Raw genomic sequence first — 24,296 nt, 5'->3', positions numbered from 1 at the left:
AAGCAGAGGACGTCAAAGATCTATCCTAGTGTGAGTGGTAAGACATTAGTTGAATGTATTTTTACCACTTATGGGGTAGACATTGCATTTGGTATGCTATTAAGTATATAAATGTACATTTATAATTATTTATAAGTCCCAGAGATATGACATCGAAAAAAAAACAACCCCTAAGGCTTTTGAGCAAACTAGTGCATGTAGTTGTCACTTTTCAATACGATTTCACCTCTAAATTGTATCCCGAATCACCTTGTTTTATTTATGCAATTAGTTAAAATGATACACAATTAAAAGTATTTCACATCGACCAGGGATTAGTTTTACTCTGTCCCGAGTTTTTGCTTCCACCACTTTTTGCTTGATATTACAATAATAGTAAATACCTTTGTGCTCAAACTACAATGTACGTTCATCCACTAATATGAAAAATGTCCAGATTATCTGTTTTGAAACGCCCCCTCTACCGCTTCAGGTTTCAATACACATCCAAAAATTGAAAGTCTACGGAGATTTTGCATTGCATCAGCCATTAATAAGCCCAGCTGATAATGTTAAAAATTTGCGCGATGTATTCCGAGTGTATTCCGAATGGAGAAAAGATGTAAACATTTCCCATTACAAATCTCCTTAAGAAAATTGTTTTCGTTCCTGCGAAATTTTATGAGTGAAAAGGGATAATTGTTTAATGAAGATATCTGGGATATATTCCCTTTCATCGATTTCAATTGTATTTCTTTCACAGATATGTGTATTTTTATTAAAAATCATCAAAAATTGATGGAAGCAATAACTTGGGACAGACTATAGACAATTTTTAACCGTGGGTCATATTCTCTATATTGTAAAATGAAAGAGAATTATTGATCTATTTTAGAATTTGCAGTAAAACGAAACTCTAATAGATCAATACCCTATCTATCCAGAACTTCGCTATAGTTACTTCAAAATGTGCAGGATCGGGGCCTCACGGGAAATAAAGCAAGATGCATGAAATACTACACTGCTTTCCTCTAGACTCATATCGCGTTGTTACTGACGAGGACTTTTCTCTATAAAAATATTACCTTTTCTTGTCCACAGCCTAAGTTGAAATTAAACATGGTATGTTGATCTTATCTTTAACGATTTATATAGATTCAAATTATTAAATTAAAGACTTTGATTTTATAATTACGCGTTGATCTTTTTTTCAAGACCGGTGAACAAAGGTAACGAAACAACACTTTCACTTTAGACGTTGTCTTTTGATGTTTCTGTTACGAGCAGGTGCGAAACAACCATGTGTTAAATGATAACTTATCCAACTTCTTTTTTTTTCATTTTAGAGGGAATGTATCAGTATTTACGTTGGCCAGGCCAGGCCGGAGTCTGGCAATGCCTGAGTTGTTGTCTGGAACATGGAATCCAGCCGGACGGTCAGATGTCCAGTGACAAGACCATTGGAGGAGGGGACGACTCTTTCAACACCTTCTTCAGTGAAACTGGATCAGGCAAACACATCCCCAGGGCAGTGTTTATTGACCTAGAGCCAACAGTTGTAGGTGGGTCATCAGTTATATTTTATATTGATACACGTACATGTTGCTATAGTGTATTTATATAAATTATCCATTGGTCAGATCGGGTATGTGAAAACATGACTCTTGTCTCAAACATGCACACACAGAGTTGATCAAAAATGTCGTTTTACCCCAATAAAACGAGAAATTTAATCCTTTGATGTAATTGTTGGAAGCAGGGAGACAGTTCTGTAGATGATGTTGGTAGTTTTTACTGTAGCCATTAAATCAAAACACGAGACCCATCGATAATATTTGATCATGATCAAATGGTGAGTGCCGTGTTCAATATAAATGCGCGCAAAATGTTTAAGAAATAAAGTACGAGTTATCGTGAAAACAAGAACTTTATTTCTATTCTACTAACAGCCCAGTATTTTTACAGATGATGATAGTTTCTCCTATAGATATAGGTCATTTTGACGGCTGTTCCGTGTAACCCCAACGGTTTTGTTATAGTAATGTTTACATGTGTATCGTCAACGGAATCGCATGCAGACGACAGAATTTTTCTTTGGATGTTTAATACTCTTTGCTTATTAAAAAAATATCTTTGAGTTATATTCCTAATATTTAAGGGCAATTTAATACGATTATTACTACTACACGTGATACATTTTATGTAAAAACACGCAGTGAAAATGTGCTGGTTGACTGGAACTAACACGTGAAATTGACACGGTTTTAAAACTTTTAACAATTTGAAGTTGTACTTTCATGATCAGTGCAAGACAAATAGGTATTTCTGATCTGATAATTTACTGATGACGTTCGTGGTATAATATTGGAGAATAATGTCCGCGGCATCTCTTTGATCTCGGCAATAACTGTAGTAGAGTTGTGAATTTTGTATTGTCGAATATGTATGTATTCAGATATGTCTTCTCAAGCGTTACGGTTATTTAAATGTCCTTTCAACGTTGGGCAATAAACCTTAAGTTTTCTCTAACTATTTCTTAATATTGGTTCAATTTTTCACAGGGGTCTGCATCTTACCTCTTATTTTAACAACCATGATTCGAACTTAAGACTTGTAGATCAAAACATGCTTCTTGCGATGAAGCCGCCTGTTCTTCCCTATAAGACTTCAGCATTGCGAAAGAAAATCCATTAATTATATTATGGTTTATGCTAAATTTGAGGAATTGTTTGAAAGAAAGAACATATCTTCAAGTACAGTGGGTATTATCAAGACCTTTTGTGCATCCTTTTATATAATTAAAATTAATTTTGTTCTTATTTATGCAACCTCCTTCTCCTTTAAAGACGAGGAACGTACCGGCACCTACCGTCAGCTCTTCCATCCAGAACAATTGATCACGGGAAAGGAAGATGCCGCCAACAACTATATATGCCCGTGGACACTACACCATCGGGAAGGAGATCGTGGACTTAGTCCTGGACAGAATCCATAAGCTGGCCGATCAGTGCACAAGACTTCAGGGATTCCAGTTTTGGTGGAGGAACTGGATAATAATTCACATCTCTGCTCTTGGAACGTCTTAGCGTTGACTATGGCAAGAAATCCAAACTGGAGTTTGCAATTTACCCCGCTCCCCGTGTCCACTGCAGTAGTAGAGCCCTACAACTCCATTTTGACAACTAATACCATTCTGGAGCACTCGGACTGCGCCATCATGGTGGACAATGAAGCTGTCTACGACATCTGTCGCCGCAACTTGGTCATTGAGCGCCCAACCTGCACTAACCTGAACCGTCTGATTGGTCAGATCGTGAGCTCTATCACCGCCTCTCTCAGCTTTGACGGTGCCCTCAACGCGGACTTGACAGAGTTCCAGACCAACTTGGTGCCTTACCCTCGTATCCACTTCCCACTTGCCACCTATGCCCCTGTTATCTCTGCAGAAAAGGCTTACCATGAACAACTGACAGTAGCAGATATCACAAATTCCTGCTTTGAACCAGCCAATCAAATGGTGAAGTGTGGCCCTCGTCATGGTAAGTACATGGCTTGCTGCATGATGTACAGAGGAGACGTCTAGATCACAAGTCTCACCTGCTGTACGCCAAGCGAGCCTTCGTCCACTGGTACGTAGGAGAGGGTATGGAGGAAGGTGAATTCTCCGAGGCCCGTGAAGATCTGGCTGCCCTGGAAAAGGACTACGAGGAAGTGGGCGTCGATAAATAAATAAATTATAAATAAAATAAATAATTAGATAACGTACAAGTATGTGAAGCACAGATTATTACTGGCCTTCATATACTAGCTTCTTGAGATACTCTATAATTATTTAGAAACTGGTTTAGAATTGCTGACATCTAGACGATCAACGGCTAAACTAGTAACCTTGCACAAGGTTCATAATAACGAAGTTCAAAGTATCTAAAATAAGAAATAGCTAGTAAAATAATATGTCCACGTATGATCTTCGAAATGGGGGTAACTATCCACAGCCAAATTGCAGATTTTGAAGTTTACTCTTGAAGATCTATCAAAGTTTAAGCATTGAATTAAAGCAGGCTACTTTAATCAAATTATTTCGGAAAATTGTTTGCTCTTTCTTTCCTCTAACAAACTATCGAAAATGATCACTCGTCGTCGCCCTATGACAAGACAAATAAACCCATTCATTCATTTCTTGTTTCAATTTGTTTATGTTTTTTTTTTTTTGACGCTGTATACAAATCTTACATATATTTATGAGTTTTGGGCTGACATTATTTTATCCGTTTGAATGTGATAGAACTTGCATACGATAGTGTTATATGGATTTGGGTATAATATGTCTGAAAGAGACTTGTATTGTTATGCAAAAGCTGTTGTACAATCTTTTAGTCCGATTCATATCAAATCTATTCTTAAAGACATATATTTCTTGAAAATAACATATAGGAGGCGCAATTTAAAAATATATTTTAATTTTCATTCAACTTGAAAAATTCACCCTTAAGTAATCTATATATTCATACTTGCATGTAATTATGCAAGAAATGTCATTTGAGTGTAAAGCGTCATAAGAGCAACTGTAGAATAAATCATCATCCTACATCCTTCTTGTAAGAGAGAGAATTCTATGCATCTTAAAGTTTAGACTAAAGTTTTGAAATTAAGGTATACGTCATAATCTGTTGTGGAATTAAAACAAAGTTACATTTACATATACAGTTACTGTAACAAGAACCTACCAGTAGTAGCCAGCCTGGTTTAAGCTTTAAAAAATCAGAGAAAAATATTTAGAATAACGAAGCGGGCAATGTTTAAATAATGTGAACATTCATTTAAAAAAGGTGTTTATTTCGTAGTAGTAGTAGAAAGAGTCAACCAAGGAAAGTGTTAAGGAGAATGTGAGATATAATGATTAGTACAACCAAAATAAAAGAAAATAAGTAGAAAAATGCAAGGTAAATCGTTTAAGACTTAATCCTACAAACTATGGATAACAATAGGAACATTTCATAAAATTCTTACAAAAAAAAACCCCTTAGATCTATTTAATTTTTAAACAAAAGGACAAGCTCTGCGAATTTTTAACATTGCAATTAGAAATTTTTTTAACGAAGCTGGTTTGCATCAGTTCTTTCGTAAAGGCAATTCATTTTTAAAAAACGTTAAATCTAAACACATGGAACACTGGTTGAGAACGAATGTTCTATAAAAGGTATCTGTATGCAATTTCCTATTCTAAAGAGTCAGAAACTACATGTAACTATGAGAGACAATACAATTCTAAATTGCGTGAATAGGTCTAAGGAAAAGTTATCCTTTTGTTACATATCTACAATAAATACGCGAAATGTCTCCGGCTAGATGTGCTTTAATTTTTTCATATATTACCAGTAAAAAAGTGTGGTCATTCATTAAACGTGAAAGTGATAGAGGGGATTACTACAAATATAAAAATCAAAGTACTGAAGAACTGACAGGAGTTGATTTTATCGATTATCATTTATTTTAAAATCAGCAATATGTGATTTTGCATGGCAAGTAGTATCGAAATATTTCTGAGAAATTGTATGGATCCAGACAAGATTGAACTCTAGATTTGTTCAATCAAACGCTCGACTGTCTCCGTTTATCTCCGACAAGCAAGAGAGTCTCTCTGATTGTCGGATATTAACGGAGACAGCCGAGCGTCTGGTTGAACGAGACTAGTACATTGAAGTCTCGCGTATGAATACATACGACTTCAAAAAATATCTAAACTGTTTGTACCATTTAAAATCTTACTATTTTCATGGTATTAATATATAGGTTTTCTTGAAAAACAATGCTTCAGAATACATTGCATCTGAATTTATCGATTATTTTCAGTAACTAAGTGTTGTCAGCGGTATTGATTTGTGCTTATGTCCAAACAATGTTTGACGCAACAAAATTAGATGATTTTAAAGAAATCTATGTAAATATATCATCCATACGACAGTGTATGGCTAAGGCAAAAAATATTGGAAGCACCCAGAAAAGTTTTTAAGTATTAGACAGTTCCCATGCCCAAACATGCTTATACCGTTATTTAAGATAGCGACCATGCATTAGGCATTAAATTTAGTCATTATACATTGATATCAATTTTTTCTTTGGATCATAACATAAACCGTGTTTTAATTAATCTCAGGTTGGCATATCTTAATTTTCCAGCTCAATAAATATTATTTACTTGAATTCCTAACAAAACACATGCAATCACAAAGCATCTGTACTTTGACCCTGTGCTTTAACGTGGACTATTTCAATTGCAACTTCTTTAAGCTCTTTGGAAGAGTTTGTGAAAAAACACCTCGAATTGAAATGTTATTCATATGGAGTCACTTCCCATTGATTTATGTATACTTGCGGAAAAAAAACTGTGCATTATTTAATATATGAAAAAACATTTAAAAATTACAATGAACAAATTTTATTTTTTGTAATACTGTTACTAGTAACACATGTATTCGTAACATTTCATAACACATTAATGTCAACGTCGAATAACGTCAATTTCAACACACTCGAAAGTCACTGTTATTTGAAATTGAATTAACAAAATTAATAATGCGTGTGACCACCATTTGCGTTCACGCATGCTTGACAGCGACGCCTCATTGATGCCACTAAGGTGTTCAGAAATGCTTGAGGGATGTCGTTCCAGATGATGGTTAAAGCCTGGCCTAAATCAGCCAATGTCACTGGCTGATTTGGTAAACGGCGTAAACGTCTTTCCATTTCATCCTAGACGTGCTCGATCGGCGACAATTCGGGGGAAACAGCTGGCTAAGGCAAGACATCGACATTCTGTTGAACAAACAAGTCCCTGACTACACGTGCAACGTGTGGCCTTGCGTTGTCTTGCCGCAGAGTGATGTGTAATTTTGATGTCTCTGTATGAAGGGTATCACATGACGCTGAATAATTTCATTTCGATAGCGTACGCCGGTGAGATTTCCATCGACAATTTGTAGAGGGGTCCTTCCACGTGCTGATATCCCCCCCCCCCACACCATAAAGCCACCTCCACCAAATTGTCGACATTGCACAACACAAGCGTCCTGGTAACGCTGGCGATACGATGACGTTGAAGCAGTACTGGGCGCACCGCTGGACGTCTTGTTCTCATGTTTTGCTCGCGCAGACGATTACACACAGTTATTGGTCGAAGCCCTGGGCTGTGTTTTACATAAGAACTTACGACTTACAACCAAATTAATGAAGTCACTAACTAATCAGCGAATTATTCTTATGCCTGGAAAATATAATTATAGGAATTGAAATATTTGTAAACAAATGGTTTTATGTTAATTTTGTTCTCTAAAGATCATCTTACAAGACAGTAAATATTTACGACTTTATCGTAAGTTCTTTTGTAAAATGTAGCCCTGGAATGCTACGGGCAGTCAAACTTGCTGTCTGGAAGAAACGATTTTCAGTGTTGCCAGATTGTTGAAAACGTCTCCATAATGACTGGATGGTAGTCCGATGTACTCCAAAGTGTCTTGCTACAGTATTTTGTGCCATTCCAGCTCGCAGTATCCCAACAGCACGATTACGTTGGTTTTCGTTGAGTCGTGGCATGACATAAGGGTAAATTTTGTTGAAACTAAAGTGATTTCCTTAACAAAAAAAGTTTAAACAAACCCTTTACAGTTCTTATTTCAAACAGTATTGGCCCGTAAAACTCGTGCATACAAATTCTTCAATAAACAAAAGGTGCTCACTAACCATGAAAGAGTCCGTGCACCTATAGACGGTTACCATCCGTTATTGTCAAAAACATTACCATTATCGATTGTTTAAATTTTATAAATACAAACAATAGATATAGAAAAATTATACTAAATTTTATAATGCACAGTTTCTTTTTCCCGCTATTATATTAGCTGGACAGTCCTGAATACAAGTATCTCTTCCATGGTATATTTTATGTTCATCCATCAGATTTAGTATTTAGCTTATCTATAATTCATTATTTGCTTTATATTCATGTTAAACTTAAGATTTTTGAAAGAGAAGAAGTTGCCATTATTAAACGCCTACGCGATAGATTTGTGGTTTGTTTTTCTGCTTGTCATAAAAGCTCGAGAAGTTGCGAATGAGTCCAAGGGTGTCTGTTCTTAAACATACTATTATAAAATGGCACCGGGGCTATTCAACCGGACTAATCCGGTTTTATCGGAATAAGAAAAAGCAATGACCAAAAACAAACAAACAAACAAACAAACAAGGGAAACAAACCGGGTTGAACATTTTTTTTTATCTGTTAGCTCGCATTATCCGGTAAAGCATGAATGAGCTTTAACTTGTTTACTTGACACTACGTCGACGACCTTGGGTGTATTCGGAAAAATATGTATTAATAAATGATAACCTGTTTTCGTATTCTCTAATCAACCAAGAGAAAAATTGTGTTTTTTTCATTTTGGTGGTGCATTATTTATACTTTAGATCGATTGCTGTGCAGACCCGTTTCCTGACGTTTTAAATAGATTTCCAATATGCATCACATTCATCCTCAGTATCAAACACGTTTGTGAGAGCTATAATTATGTCAATGATTTTGCATATTAATGTCGTGGCGTGCTTTACGGATGATGTCTTTTTAAAAAAAAATCAAAAACATTCTCACGACATAAATAGTCAATGCTCCATTCTAAATTAAATAAAATATTAAATTCTTAATAGATACCCTGTATATCGTATATACAGATACAATGTTAATTACAAATCCATGAATCTACATCACGACAAGTACTCTTGTATCTACCTTAGTTCGTCAAATATATATTTTGGAGTCCTCACAGAACGATTTTCGGGGAAAAAGAAATAGTTTTTTGATGAGTTATTTGCAGTTGCATTTGTTGATTCAAAAAGGCCTTAAAAAGATAGTTATAATTCATTTTCATATTTGAAGAACATTAATGCTTACGATAATTTTATTATTATTCATATAAAAACAATTGTCTGCATTTTGGTGTATTCATATCATACAAGATGCCACCTTGACGACAATGTATATTTATCTCGCCCATTATGTTGAGAGAAAAAAAATGTCAATTATGTATGCGTAAATCATTTATAAATGTAAGCCGTACCAAACACTTTGTGATGATAGCAACACCTATGTCATATATACAAAATTATACAAACAGCAACCTGTGCATTAACATGTTGCATCACAACAGCATAACAATCGGTTTTTTGCGGCAGATGTTGTATGAATAGTTTCACTGAAATGTAACGCCGCCAGTTCTTAATGATTAATTTATTTAATGGTTGTTTATATTGATTTATTGTGGGTGAACTATGGTGATGGTTCCAATGGAAAGGTGAGGTGGATATGATGTGAATATTTCCCCGCCATTTAAAAAACAATTCTTAGGCAGGATAAGGATTCCTTTGATAAAATATGTAAGAACACCGACCCTTTTTAATGGTGAGAGTAGAATTCATTTGCATGAAAACACATTCTGCAGTGTTGCATTACTTACCCCTAAACATTCACTAAAAATGTAGACCGATTTTATCTTGCGGTTTGATCCATTTTGATTGTTAATGTACATGAAAGTTTACCAGTGATCGAAAAGCCTTTTCCTTCTTTTTGAAAATGAATCTAAAAAAAGCCATACATTTATTTACCGAACAAAAATGATTGGTGAAGCTCATGGATATTTTATATAAGACCAATTACATTACATCACAGATATATGTATTTGGAATTTTATTAGCTTAATTCGTGACCCCACCCTTATGGTCTAAATATTATTGTTATTTGTTACTTGTCATGACATCTATAGCAAAACACTCAGTAAGTTAACAAAATCCGTACCAATATGCTTGATTTATACTCATTGTTTTAGGGCAAGCTCTCTCTTCATTTTTGGTAATTTATTTTTCTGAACAGGAATGTTACATTCTTCTTCTTCAATGTCCAGCTATTCAATATCCTTCTCCAGGACAAACAGATCATCAAGTATTTATCTTACTCCATTGCCTTTCTCGAATACAAATGCACGAAATTTGGTTGAATGAGCGTATACCCGATATCAGGTCAAACCACCATATATCTCAGCAAAATGCACAATGCACGCTTTACCCTGGCTTATTTACTGCCCACTACCAAAAAAACAACAATCACGACGACGGCGAAAGACACACATCGAAGCCCACCTGTATGCAGCTGGACACATTTCATCAAACCGAAGGGGGTTCTTGGTAATGATATGAACCTTACCATGATGTTAGGCCTTTACCAGCAAATGCTGCTTTAAAGCAAGCATTGATAATATCAGCAGACAGTTGTTCAAGGTTACTTTTCTGGAGATCGAGATGACAAGGGCGTAGGTAGCCAGTGGGAAGTAGATACAAGGGTAGGGTACCCAGTTGATTTGCAACTCGGTCAAGTCCACGTTAAGGACATCGTTAAAGATCTATACTAGTGTGAGTGGGAAGAATGGAGAGGCTTAATTATTACCATTTGAGGGGTATATATTCCAGTTTGATATGTTGATAAGTATAACTAAATACATAGGCGTCGGAACCGGGGGGGGGGGGGCTAGGGGGGCTTAGCCCCCCCCCCCCCCACTTTTTTTGCAAAGTTATACCTAACCATTAGAAACATAGCATGATAGAGGGTTCACCCCCCCCCCCCCCCCCCACTTTTTCTCGCAGGAAAGATTATTGTTCCTAAATATATTAGGAATTTCATGATTTTGGGAAAAAATAATTTGGGTAAGTAAATTTTTTTTTCTTATGGAAATATAGCCCCCCCCCCCCCCCCCCCCCCCCACGGATTAGGATTTCCATGATTTTGGGAATTACTTTTTTCTCAATATTTCTGAGGATAAATTTAGCCCTCCCCCCACTTTCAATTTGCTTCCGACGCCAGTGAGTGAAATATATACATGTACATGGAAATGTACATGTATAATTAATTGTAAGTCTCCGAGATTTGACACCAAAATGACATTAAACTTGCAAAACATTTGTTCGAGCAAAGACTATAAGTTGTCCCTTTTCATTAGGTTTTCACCTTTTAATTACATCCTGAACTAGCTGCAGGTCTGTAGCTCCCGGTCTGAAAAAATTCGGATAGACGACCAGGGAGCTACAGTGCCTCCCATAGTTAAATCTGCAATTTACTGCGCACAAAACACCGGGAGATGCTAATCCTGAACATACTATACAATCCTCTTGTTTCAATCGATTATAGAAATGCGCATTGCAAAAAAATGCACCACGTCGACAAGGAGATTAATAGGCATAGTCATAGTGTCATAATTTATGTAAGAAAATGAAACAGAATTATCGATCTGTTTTATTATTTGCACTAAAACGATTATCTGATAGATCATCGCCCTATCTTCAAATTTTTGATTATTCAAATCTTAGCTAGTTATTTTAGAATGTGCAAGATCGGGGCCTCAGGGGTTATAAAAGCAAGCTGCATGATCGACCGCATTACTTTCCTCTAGACTCATTGCGCAGTTACTGACGAGGACTTCTATTTGAGGATTACCTAGCTTTTCTCATCGACAGCTTTAGTTTAAACCATGGTAAGCTAATCTTATCTTTTATTGATTAATATAAATTCAAAGAATAATTCAACGACGTTGACTTTATAACTACACTAGGATAAATATTTTTTGGCCGGTGAGCAAACTTAACATACTCACTAATCGCCGGAATGGCGACGGGATAGACAGTGACATGACTGTATAAAAAGGTCGATAACTTGTGTTAGGTATAAGCTATCACCATTTTCAGTTTTTTTAATCTTTGGATACAGGACTATCTAAATATGTAAAACTTATTTGATAGATAAGTTGATATATAAAACCTTGACTGGAATGAGCTATGGTCGCAAAAATCAGCTGCAGGACTGACGAAGTCGACTTCATAAAACATCTAATATTTCAAAAAGTGTTTTAATATTTTTTTCATTCCGACACAAATTGTTTTATCATAACAACCTGACCTAAAAATGTGAAAAAATTAAATCGATATCTTTAGATTTAGTATCCAAAACCTTGACCGGAATGGGAATTTTTCATTAAAATAGAATGCTGTAATCATGCAGTCAACTATTCTTCGATAACTGCTTAAGATTAATTGTTTTCTTTGATTCCAGTGTATATTTTGGAAATAATGTTACTGCGTATTTTTTGTTATTACCGTTAACGATGAAAGCATCCTGATTTTTGACAAAAGTTACACCATTATTCGCGACGGTCAATTGAGTCAAACATGTCTGTGATAAATTTGAATTATTGAATTACAATAAGATTTACATAGTGATTCTAAGTTTTCTAAAGTACCACGCACATAATCAATAATCTTACCAGGCTCTAGTAGCTTGCCGGGAATTACAATCTCATCCTTTGGTATTTTTATACAAGAAAACATATCTAATAATTTATATTGCCCAATACCTGCTTATCCACATTGAATATTGTAAAAATACCTATACTGTAACAATTGAAGCATCTACATTAAGTTTTATACCATTGTGCAATTTTTAAACATTATTGATACTCTCAAATGCATTGTTTGTAATTCTAGAAAAAGGATTATAAAGACCTGGAAACTGTTGAACAACCCATTTTGCTGCATGATTGATAATTTAGCTCTTGTACATTCCTATTCAACTTGATGTAAACAATTAAATCATCATCCTATCCTAATTATCATGGCTTGCACGGACAAGCAGTTTCTAAGTACAACTTTATAAACATACAAACTTGAAAATTGAACCTTCAAAAAGAAACAAAACACATTATTTGATTCACGAAATAGAAAATAAAGCATCTTCTCACGATTTCGTCTGCTTGAGATCAATCAACATTACTGTGTGGCTGGCTATTCCTTATAACGAACATATAGGCCCATACACTTTCACGGTACCACGGCTGTTCAAATTTGGTAACGATGATTTTTAAATTTACACACTTCCATGATCATCCATCAGAATAAGCATCGTAAAGCAAAGCAAAGCTATGTAATGCATCAACTCCTTCGGCGCATTCCAAGCGGCAGATCCACCATATACTGATTTAAGTACATCACTGGCTATCTAGTTGCCACAACGATTACAAAAGTCGCTTAAACATACTATTCTTTGTCAACATATCAACTATTTTTGTCCACGATCGCCTCTCCTTGTATGGTTATGTCCAGTTGAATATTTCAGCGATTTATTACGAGTTTTTCTGCACAGTGAATAATATCACAAGCTATCGCATGTATTTTCCTTTTGTTTTCAATTCAGCCGTTTCAGATTTTAACTCACTATTTGTGTTTAATTTATTCCATTAAATTCAGCTCAATAGCTCTGCATCAGCTGAAGACGCATCCATTTTGAATATTGTTGCTGTTGTTGTTTTGTATTCATACGCGCCGTTTCATTTACATTTTTGATCAATAACACCACAGTTTTTGATTTGAAAATTTTTTATTAAATGATAAGAAATGAAGATAATAATTTTTCTATTGATCGACGTATCAAAGAAAAAATTGACCGGAAAACTTTTGATGAAGTTTTCTGGTCAATTTTTTCTTTGATTCGTCGATCAATAGAAAAATTATTATATTCATTTCTTAAATCATTGAGATTCATTTATGTAAAAAAATTTTTACTTTCTAATAACAATTAACTTATCTTAATCACCCATATATATTATTTCTTTTTAAATGATGTTTAAAAAGCAGTTGTTAGACAATCTACGTATATGAGTTTATGTAGTACATATATGTTTTTATTACATGTGTTGTTCTTACCTTCCTGTAATAACGCTTCTTTACCTGAGCGATACCCGAGTGCAATAATAAAATTTGTAAATTTTGAGTGTACAATTTTCATTCCGGTCAAGGTTTTGAGCATTTAAATCTAGTTTTATAGATAAAACTATATATTATCTGAAAGGTGTATACCTAAGGATGAATTTTTATAGGTAATAAAAATCGTGTCCGAATGAAAAAAAATTAAACTTTTAGAGATATTTATAATTTAGATGTTTTATGAAGCTGACTTCGTCATTCCGGCAGCTGATTTTTGCGACCATAGCTTATTCTGGTCAAGGTTTTATGGATCAAACATGTAACTTTCAAAAAAGGTTTTGCATATTTAGATAGCCCTGTATCAGTTCTATAAATTAAAAAAACTGAAAACCGAATGGTGATAGCTTATACCTAACACAAGTTATTGACCTTTTTATACATGTCACTATGTCTATCCCTTCGCCATTCTTGCGAACAGACCTGCCCCTGTTTATGGTATGAAAAGGGTGCGAAGGTATGCAAGAGGACGTCCAAGTGTAAATTGTCAACTTGTCGTAGTTTTCTGATAATCTTCTTTTACATTTTTAGAGGGAATGTATCAGTGTTCACGTCGGTCAGGCAGGAGTCCAGATGGGCAATGCCTGCTGGGAGTTGTACTGTCTGGAACATGGAATCCAGCCGGACGGTCAGATGCCCAGTGACAAGACCATTGGAGGAGGGGACGACTCTTTCAACACCTTCTTTAGTGAGACTGGGGCAGGCAAGCACGTACCCAGGGCTGTATTTATTGACCTAGAGCCAACCGTTGTAGGTGGGTAATTAGTTTAGATTTTGATTGTTGTATATATGTAGGTATCTGCATATATATCATATCTCTCAATAGCACATTGTAATAACTCTAAATTTGACTAGTTATACTAGTGTATACATAAAGCACAGCTCCAATTTAGTGATTTTCCATGTGCTTAATATATATATATATTATTACTTATTAGGTTAGTTACTGACTCACTACGGAAATATATTGGGTTGATCAATGTCATAGACAAAGCCGAGCCGTCTTTGAGATTGTTCAACCCAATATATTTCCGTAGTGAGTCAGTAACTAACCTTATAAGTGTTTTGTTTTCCCGAGGACTATCAAGAGACATATTTATTCACAAATAGCGATGATCTACGCAAAGCCATGTACAATATGCCTAACATCTCGTCCAATTTAACTCATTTAAACTCATTAAAATTTTCAATCTCACCTTTCATATACTCTTTAAAAATCTTTGCTTCACTCATCTTAAATGTTTTGTTGCTATTCAGTTTTAAATGTTTTCTCCCTTTCCTCGGCAGAGATTTGAGCAAATTTCGACGCTGCCATTTTGTTCTGCTTGTGACGTTAATATTCTAAGGTAAACTACTCTAATTTTAAAGAATATTTCAAAAGGCAACTGCTCCAAATACTTTAAGAACTTACGGCATGCAGTTTATCTATTAAATACTATGAAATGGCGAAATCAGTAAGCGAAGCGTCGGCCAATGACGGCCATATTGCCTAATATTATTTCTCACCGAACATATATAGAGATATATGAGGCAATCACGTGCTATGTTTAAACCAATGAAAGTGTGACATTTCAGTCCAAGGGAATATATATATATACACAGTATAAAAAAAAAGAAAATGCACAGTTCCAAAGTTTCTACTTACAAGCGCTTTCTGAATTTAAACATCTGTCTTCAGGTGTCTTATCTGAAGATATTGATGTGAATGAAAGTACATAATTTAAAAAATATAATAACCATTCAAACATTTTCAATTTGTACAATATTTTACCGTAAAATATATCGATATTTGTTTTGAAAGTAAAACAGCGCTATCAGGTTTGAAACACATGACATTACATCTTCGCTAGTCAAGGGTTTTTGGTACACTCCGCTCCCCATAAACCCTTGGCAAATCTCATTATGTAAACTAAATGTAGGTGACAAGTTCTATTTCACGACTGGCTGCAGCGGTGAGTTGCTAATCCAAACAACAACCGCTTGTAAATAAACTTTAATAAAAGAAACACACGTGAGATATTTGGGAACATATTTGGTGCTTTAAACAAGGTGAGACACAAGTGCTCGAGTACACTGTCTCCCAAACGATGGTCTTAACAGATTGCCTAAAATAATATATTTTACTGCAAGGGTTTACAAACAAGGCTAGCGTGATAGTATGGAAGTAAACATGGCGAATGTAGAATGTAGAAGTTGCCTTTCCCGTTAGGCCAAAAAAAAAAATATGTGTGTTTCCTATTTCATCAAATTTTAAAATAGGGTAGGTAGGTCGGCTTTTTTTTTTTTTTTGGTTTTTTTTTTTTTGAGCTTTTAAGTTTTCCCCTCTCCTAGCATATGGTTTTTCTATACAATAAGAAAATGTATTTTACAGGTGGAGCAATTGTGGGTAGTGAGAACTGTTACAGAATTAAAGCTTTCTTAAATCTAAGGTTAATTTGGAATGTATTCGAAGATTAAAATATAAACATGACAGTCATTATGAATTAATAAAGTATAATACTCATTACCACAAATATATACCAAATATATTATATATTAGTTATTAGTTCTATTTTCCTGGTCAACTGACATAACAGTGAACATTAATATCGTAACTGTATGGTAAATGCAGAAACAGAGGAAATTCTGGCTGATCAGACGAGAGCCTTAGAATTAAATCTTTTCAATATTTTAAAAAGAAAAATGAATACATAATTAATGGTTTAAGACTTATTTTAAAAATTTCATTAGCAATTGAACTACAGCAGTTTAAAATCATATTTATAATGTGAATGATTGTTGGGCCTTACGATGTCTGCAGTCTCCACACCCAGAAGTAAAAAAAAACTTTGCCACTGCTTTTTTCTTGTACATCTTAATATCAATTTATATTAATTTATAACACATCACTGCCCTATGAAACTATTTATTGCATTGATAATTTAGCTAAAATAACCAAGGATAACTTTCATCCATGCTGTCAATCTGCACTTAGAAATCTTTAAAACGCTTTGATAAGTGGTGTTTTCTAATGAATTGTTACAAGTGTTTTTTGAACTCTGATTTGTAAAGACTCTCTACGGTTGGTAATCTGGATTTGGAATAAAAAGTGTTAGGGTCGGCGCATAAAAAATAGGGTCTGTCGGGAAACCGGAAACACACATATTTTTTTTTTGGGCCTTAGTGTATATGTCCCTACTTGTGGTTATTGCTTTTAAATGTTCAATGATCTGTATTTTGTTTAATTTCTTTTAACTGCAATATTCACGATGACGATTCCTGGTTTTATGGTATGAATGCTTTCATTGACTATTATGTCCATATAAACATTATAAATAAAACATTCCTTGCTTTTTCTAGGTTACATGTATATCTCCAATCTTATTAAATAGCGTCCTTAATTATGTTCCAATACTCGCTAATCAACATGTGTTTAAATTGTGTTTATGACGTAGCGTGTATATAACCCGTTGATTAATTCGATTAAAATGTAAATATGCAAGGGGTGCAATTCAAGTTGCTTGCTAGATAGTGCTACTGAATCACCTAGATTTCATAATGATATGATGGAACGCCATGGCTGCCTTATGTGGCTATTTCTAAAGAAGATGGTGCTTTATTATATTATGCTGTGGTTATTTCATGAGAAGATGGTGCTTTATTATATGAAGACGGTGATTTATTATATGAAGGTGGGGCTCTTTTTGTGAAGATGGTCCTTTATTATGTGAAGATAGTGCTTTATCATATGAAAGTGGGGCTTTGTTATATGAAGTTTGGTGCTTTTTATATGAAGATGGTGCTTTTTAGCTCACCTGAACCGAAGGTTCAAGTGAGCTTTTCTGATCACCCGTTGTCCGTCGTCCGTCCGTCCGTCCGTCCGTCCGTCTGTCCGTCCGTCTGTAAACTTTTCACATTTTCAACTTCTTCTCCAAAACCACTCATCCAATTTTAACGAAATTTGGCAGAAAGCATTATTATATTAAGGAGATTATCAATTGTAAAATTCAAAGGGCAATCCCTTTTTAAACGAGAAATAATCATGAAACTGTGAAAAAGGGGGGGGGGTATCTTTTAAAATCTTCTTCTCAAGAACCGCTGCTCCAATATTACCAATATTTATATGACAACTTCTATATATAAGGCAGATTCTAAATTGTAAAAATGGTGACCCTCAGTCTAATACTGGGACCCTTAGAAGGGTTCAAACTATGTGTTGTAATCGTGTTCTGATTGTGTGTTCATTTATATAAGATCGGGCTTGTTATTCGGAATTACGAAACGGAAGCTCTTTGTACTAACTAACCGCCATTTTGAAGAAGATTTCAGACGTCAATTTTGATAAAAGAAAAGTTTGTGATTTGCCGGTTTAACTATAAAAGTAACGTTTTTAACGAAGAATGATATAAAGAATATTTTATGAAATAGTGGTAAATCGTAGTTCCGAATTCAGCTTTACAGTAAACTATCAGCATAATCACCATGCCATTTGTTTTTACACCGCGTTTTCAAGATTCTTTTTTTTTATACTTAAAGCTATTTAATTTGTCATCGATTATTGGAATAATTGTTGCGTAATTCAATTGTAAAGTTTACCGATCGAATCAAACAAGTGCAACCACGACCTTGGTAAATATGAATGGTACTGATATCGGAGAACAATGTTACTACGATTTGTTTTTGCAATGAAAGATTAAAATCGGGGTTAGATGTTCTACAGACGTTTATATCATGTTGATGCTACATTTTGACAAGCATAAAATGAAATAAAAGAAATTGTTTTTGTTTTTCAATGTTTTGTTTATTATTAATAATTAGTTTGCATGACTGTATTGCATTTGGAGTAAACATAATTTTAATTTTAAGCTGTGATAGCAGTCTAACAATTTTTACGATAAATTGTCAGGCCAATCAACATCAAAATTGTTAGACTGATTTTTATGGACCCTTATTTTTAAAATATGAACTATAAAGAACAATATTTATTGTTATATTACTGGCGTGCGACCAGTTCTCGCCGAGTACCATTTCTCGCCGGGACATTGTGGCATCATTTTATCAACACATAAAATTATATACGAAAACTGACGTCACAATATACTGGCGAGAAATGATACTCGGCGAGAAATGGTCGCACTCCAGTAAGGTTCTCGGACACTGCTAAGGCAAGAAAAACAAATATGTGTGTTTCCTATTTCATCAGATTTTAAAATAGGGTAGGTAGTTTTTTTTTATCAGCTTTTCAGTTTTCCCCTTTTCTAGCATATGATTTTTCTATACATTAATAAAATGTATTTTACAGGTGGAGCAATTGTGAATAGTGACAACATGCGAAAGATAAAATTGTTATTATCTTCTTTTTATGTATTGTTTAATATATGGCAAAATCTTGAAATATATAAGTTTTACAATATTTATTAAGAGTTCACATCATAATAAACCCTTTCGAAAAAAAATGATGCAAGGACTATTGTTCAGGTGAGCGATTTGTGGCCCATGGGCCTCTTGTTTATGTCATGATGCTTTTGTATGTTCAGGTGTTTTTTTATGGGAAGATGGTGCTTTATTATATGAAGAAGGTGCTTATTATATGAAGGTTGGGCTTTTTATGTGAAGATGGTGCTTTTATGGGAAGATGGTGCTTTATCATATGAAGATGGTGCTTTGTTATATGAAGTTTGTGCTTTTTTATATGAAGATGGTGCTTTTTTATGTGATGGTGCTTTTTTATGGAAAGGTGTTTTTTTTATGTGAAGATGGTGCTTTTTTATATGAAGATGCTTTTTTATGTGATGGGGCTTTTTTATATGTTGGTGCTGTTTCATGTGAAGGTGGTCACTCGGAACTCCTCTTATTATTGAATACTGATTTTACCATTTATTATTTCCAAAGATTGAAAGTAAAACAAAAAATTGATGCAATTCGCCAATTCGTAATTTGATACGCCATTGCTAGTTCCTCTTTTTTCTTGCACAATTAATATATCAGCTAGCGAGATGATCTGTGTTCGACTTTCCCCAAACCGAACTTACATCTATTTAAAAGAAGTGAACATGAAAAAATTATCAAGGGCTCAAATTTGTCTGTTTGATGTGTATAATGATATCTGAAAACCGTTTAGACAGAGCTTTCCTCAGTAAAAAGATATACCACTTAGAATAACTAATTCTTGCAATCCATGAGCGCTGCCATATTGTTAAAATCATTACCTCCCTGCTGGGTTATCTCTAAGTATCTAAGAGAGGGCAGCACTGATGCTACCGTCAGTGAGACACATTGCATTTTTACACACGTTTAGTAACAGAGATAAAATGCCATCATCAAAATGTGAATGGAAACTTGAAAGGAATGTAAAGAGTTGTCATTTTAAACAGTGTTTATGGAGGAAGATTTTGGATCTCACAATGATGCATTCCCACTAGCAGTTAATGTGACATGTAGGCCTAACTAGAATGGAATGTCCGTGGATCAGTGTTATTGTGACCTATTTTTTCTTGCACTCGGGAATTTCTTGTTTATGAGTTTGAACATTATGTGTGCTACATAAATGAGCACACAAGGTGCATTGCACAGCATCCTGACTTTTAAAAAGTGTCTTAGTCCTGTTATTCTTCTGACAGCATAAACAGAACTGCGGCATACATACCGGTATCATCAAGATCTTATGTATAAAAAAAAACAAATCAGAAAAATTTCCAGGGCCTTTAAATAAAAAGTAACGGTAAGAAACCCCACAAAGAAAATGAAATTACAATTTTATATTAATTTAAATTGAAATTTAAAAACAGCATTTTATTTATGTAAACACTGACTGCCACATGCATCTCCGTAGTACAAAACATCTGGAATGTGATGGTCTTATGTTTCACAAATTAATTTATCTATATTCATTTTTTGTACAAATCAGAAATAGTTATCTGAGGTTCATTTATAGAAATGTACTAAATCCTTGTCTTCTCATGACAGTACACAAAATTTTTCTTCACATCAAGGCATATTTTTTCTTTGTAACTTTTATCTGTACATAAACACTGGCCTAGTTCCAACATTGACCCAGTCACCAGCAGCAATGTGGCTTATCTACGTCAGAGAACAGATGCATGCTGGGAAATAATGGATTACCTCCATAAACCTTTCACTGAGAGTGTTAAATTGATAAAATCTCTTGATAGAAATTAACAAAAAGGTAACAGACCTCATTTTTCAGTTTCAAAAGGCTTTTAAAATTTATTAAGCAACAATTATTTTTTTCATGTTCACTTCCTTTAAGTGACAGCTATAAAATGACGGATTATTACAAGAATTAAAACTTAGTAACTTTATCCTGAACTTTGAAGGGAAGAAAATTGAAATTATTACTAGTAATAACTTTTGTTTAAGCAAAGAACAGGTTATTCGATGAAGCGTAAATGCCCTAGCAATATGATTAAAATCAGTTCATTGATCCGCTCTTAATTTTGTTCTTGTCACCCCCCCAGCCGGTCTTCGTCATTGATGACCGTTCCTCTCAACCCTAAGTGGCAAGTTGGAGAAATAATTCACACTCTTAGGGGTTTCAAAACAAAAAATTATAAATAAAAAAAATAAAGGAGTTGATCGAGGATCTGATTTTAAACAGATTGATGCCCTGAATAAATGGAAAGGATGAAAGGATTTGACGTGAAGAGAAAGTATAAAGGAAAAGTCACAGGAAAGGTCTACTATACTATAATATATAGCTCAAAGAATGCCCTTTTATTCTATTAATCGTGTTTTTCCAATCAATTCAGATCAAGTCGTGCTGTTCATTTCGTAACTAAAATACTTATTATGCTAAAAAAAGAGGAACTAACAATGGTGTATTGAATGAATTTTAATTGTATCAATTTTTGTTCTAGATTCAAATTTTGAGGTAATAAATGTTTAACTCAGTCTTTGAAAATAAAGTTTCGAGTGACCACCTTCACAGCAAAAAGCACCATCACATAAATAAGCACCTTTATATAAAAAAGCACCATCACCTAAAAAGGCACAATCTTCATATAATAATGCACCATCTTCATATAATAAAGCACGAACTTCACATAACCACTGCATAATATAATAAAGCATCACCTTCATATAATAAAGCTCCATATATCCAAAAAGCACCTTCGTCACATGAAATAACCACAGAATAATATAATAAAGCAACATATTCTTACGAAATAGTCACATTAGGCAGCTATGGCGTTCCATAAGATCTGCAAAGGGAGTGGACCGAAAACTCTTGGCTAGCAAAGATGAACTTGTCAGAACATGCAACTTGCATGCATCTGACGGCTTAACCTCTTGTTCTACACTCTAGACTTCAACATTGTGAAAGAAAATATTGATATTTTGCGGATTTTATTGTGAATTTGTTCAAAAGAAAGAACGTCATGAAATAGAGGTGCCCCATACCAACTTGAAATGATTTTATCAGAAGCCTTTGTGCATCGTTTTTATGAAAACTGAGATAATTTGTTTTTACAATTTTCTTTTCTTAAAAAGATGAAGTACGCACCGGCACTTACCGCCAACTCTTCCACCCAGAACAGTTGATCACGGGGAAGGAAGATGCAGCAAACAACTATGCCCGTGGACACTACACCATCGGGAAGGAGATCGTGGACTTGGTCCTGGACAGAATCCGTAAGTTGGCTGACCAGTGCACAGGACTTCAGGGATTCCTTATCTTCCACAGTTTTGGTGGAGGAACTGGATCTGGATTCACATCTCTACTCATGGAACGTCTCAGCGTGGACTATGGGAAGAAATCCAAACTGGAGTTTGCAATCTATCCGGCTCCCCAAGTGTCCACTGCAGTAGTAGAGCCATACAACTCCATTTTGACAACCCATACCACTCTGGAGCACTCGGACTGCGCCTTCATGGTGGACAATGAAGCCATTTACGATATCTGTCGCCGCAACTTGGACATTGAGCGCCCAACCTACACTAACCTGAACCGTCTGATTGGTCAGATAGTGAGCTCCATCACTGCTTCTCTCCGTTTTGACGGTGCCCTCAACGTGGACTTGACCGAGTTCCAGACCAACTTGGTGCCCTACCCTCGTATCCACTTCCCACTTGCCACCTATGCCCCTGTTATCTCTGCAGAAAAGGCTTACCATGAACAACTGACAGTAGCAGATATCACAAATTCCTGCTTTGAACCAGCCAATCAAATGGTGAAGTGTGACCCTCGTCACGGTAAGTACATGGCTTGCTGCATGTTGTACAGAGGAGATGTTGTTCCCAAGGACGTCAATGCTGCCATTGCCACCATCAAGACCAAGCGTACTATCCAGTTTGTGGACTGGTGTCCCACTGGTTTCAAGGTGGGCATCAACTATCAGCCACCCACCGTGGTTCCTGGTGGTGACTTGGCCAAGGTCCAGCGTGCTTTGTGCATGTTGAGCAACACCACCGCCATCGCCGAGGCCTGGGCTCGTCTTGATCACAAGTTTGACCTGATGTACGCCAAGCGAGCCTTCGTCCACTGGTACGTGGGAGAGGGTATGGAGGAAGGTGAATTCTCCGAGGCCCGTGAAGATCTGGCTGCCCTGGAAAAGGACTACGAGGAAGTGGGCGTCGACTCCGTGGAGGGAGAAGGGGAAGAGGAAGGAGAAGAGTATTAAGTTATGCTTTTCTGATGAGATTAACATTGCTTGTAGCGGGTAGTGTTTTAATTTAAAAGATGTCAAAAATATTGAAATAAAAATCTAAGGAAAGCCAATACGTTTTTTAGAGCGAGAGTATTCACACTGGGAAAAATGAAAATTATATAAGGAAAACATAAAGGAATTTTCGTGAATTTTCATATTGATAATGTGACTATGATAGAGATCAAGTTGTACAATTGTATATATCATAGCATCTTTATACATCTAAGAGAAACAGCTTGGTGCTGCTTTTTTTAAATATAATTATGCTGTTTTTCGTTAGTCATTCTGTGAAAAGATATGTTGAATTGTTGTTACTTTGATTTCCGTCCATCATATTGTTTTAAGATTTGTTTTTGTTGTAAGACTTTGTCAAACAATAAAGATCACTTTTTAAAATCTTTGGAAATCATTTTTGCATCAATCTCTGGTCATAACATTTCCTATATTTTTATAAACTAAATAATCTTAAAATGTGTAATTAAGACATTGAGTCTACAAACTAATGTTCCTTTCATTGGCTGACTTGCAGAAAAACATGCAAACTGAGGTAAAATCAATTGAAAATGATATACATGTACTAGTTTTTTAAAAGTTCAAAAAACTGACCGTTTTCTCTATCAGAAATTATAATTCTCGTAATTAAATCAGATATCAGCACATTTTATTTTACGCATAGCATTTAAACATACGGAAGTTTGATTACTTACTCAAATTTTAAAACCAAAACGGAATAATAAGATGCTTTCAAATAGTATCAAAGGTTTTAATGCATGGATAAATACCGGTACTACTTGTATTGACCACTTCTTTATTTAAATGCCT

General features: G+C 35.0%; 1 protein-coding gene and 1 pseudogene across 1 annotated transcript; both read left to right on the top strand.

The window, feature by feature from the left end:
* The first annotated feature begins 650 nt into the window (after positions 1 to 650).
* On the top strand, positions 651 to 4,164 carry LOC128168100 (tubulin alpha-2/alpha-4 chain-like; annotated as a pseudogene).
* A 7,227-nt stretch (positions 4,165 to 11,391) lies between these two features.
* LOC128168098 (tubulin alpha-1A chain-like) lies at positions 11,392 to 23,880 on the top strand. Its single transcript, XM_052834205.1, has 3 exons — positions 11,392 to 11,549; positions 14,359 to 14,581; positions 22,318 to 23,880. Exons 1-3 carry the CDS (start codon positions 11,547 to 11,549, stop codon positions 23,445 to 23,447), a joined length of 1,356 nt encoding a protein of 451 aa, XP_052690165.1. The 5' UTR covers positions 11,392 to 11,546; the 3' UTR covers positions 23,448 to 23,880.
* The last annotated feature ends 416 nt before the right edge of the window (positions 23,881 to 24,296 follow it).

The sequence above is a fragment of the Crassostrea angulata genome, chromosome 10 (genome assembly GCF_025612915.1).
Source record: "Crassostrea angulata isolate pt1a10 chromosome 10, ASM2561291v2, whole genome shotgun sequence".
Lineage (NCBI taxonomy): Eukaryota > Metazoa > Mollusca > Bivalvia > Ostreida > Ostreidae > Magallana > Magallana angulata.
Note: the sequence above shows the minus strand (reverse complement) of the source record. Positions and strands in the feature narration are given on the sequence as shown.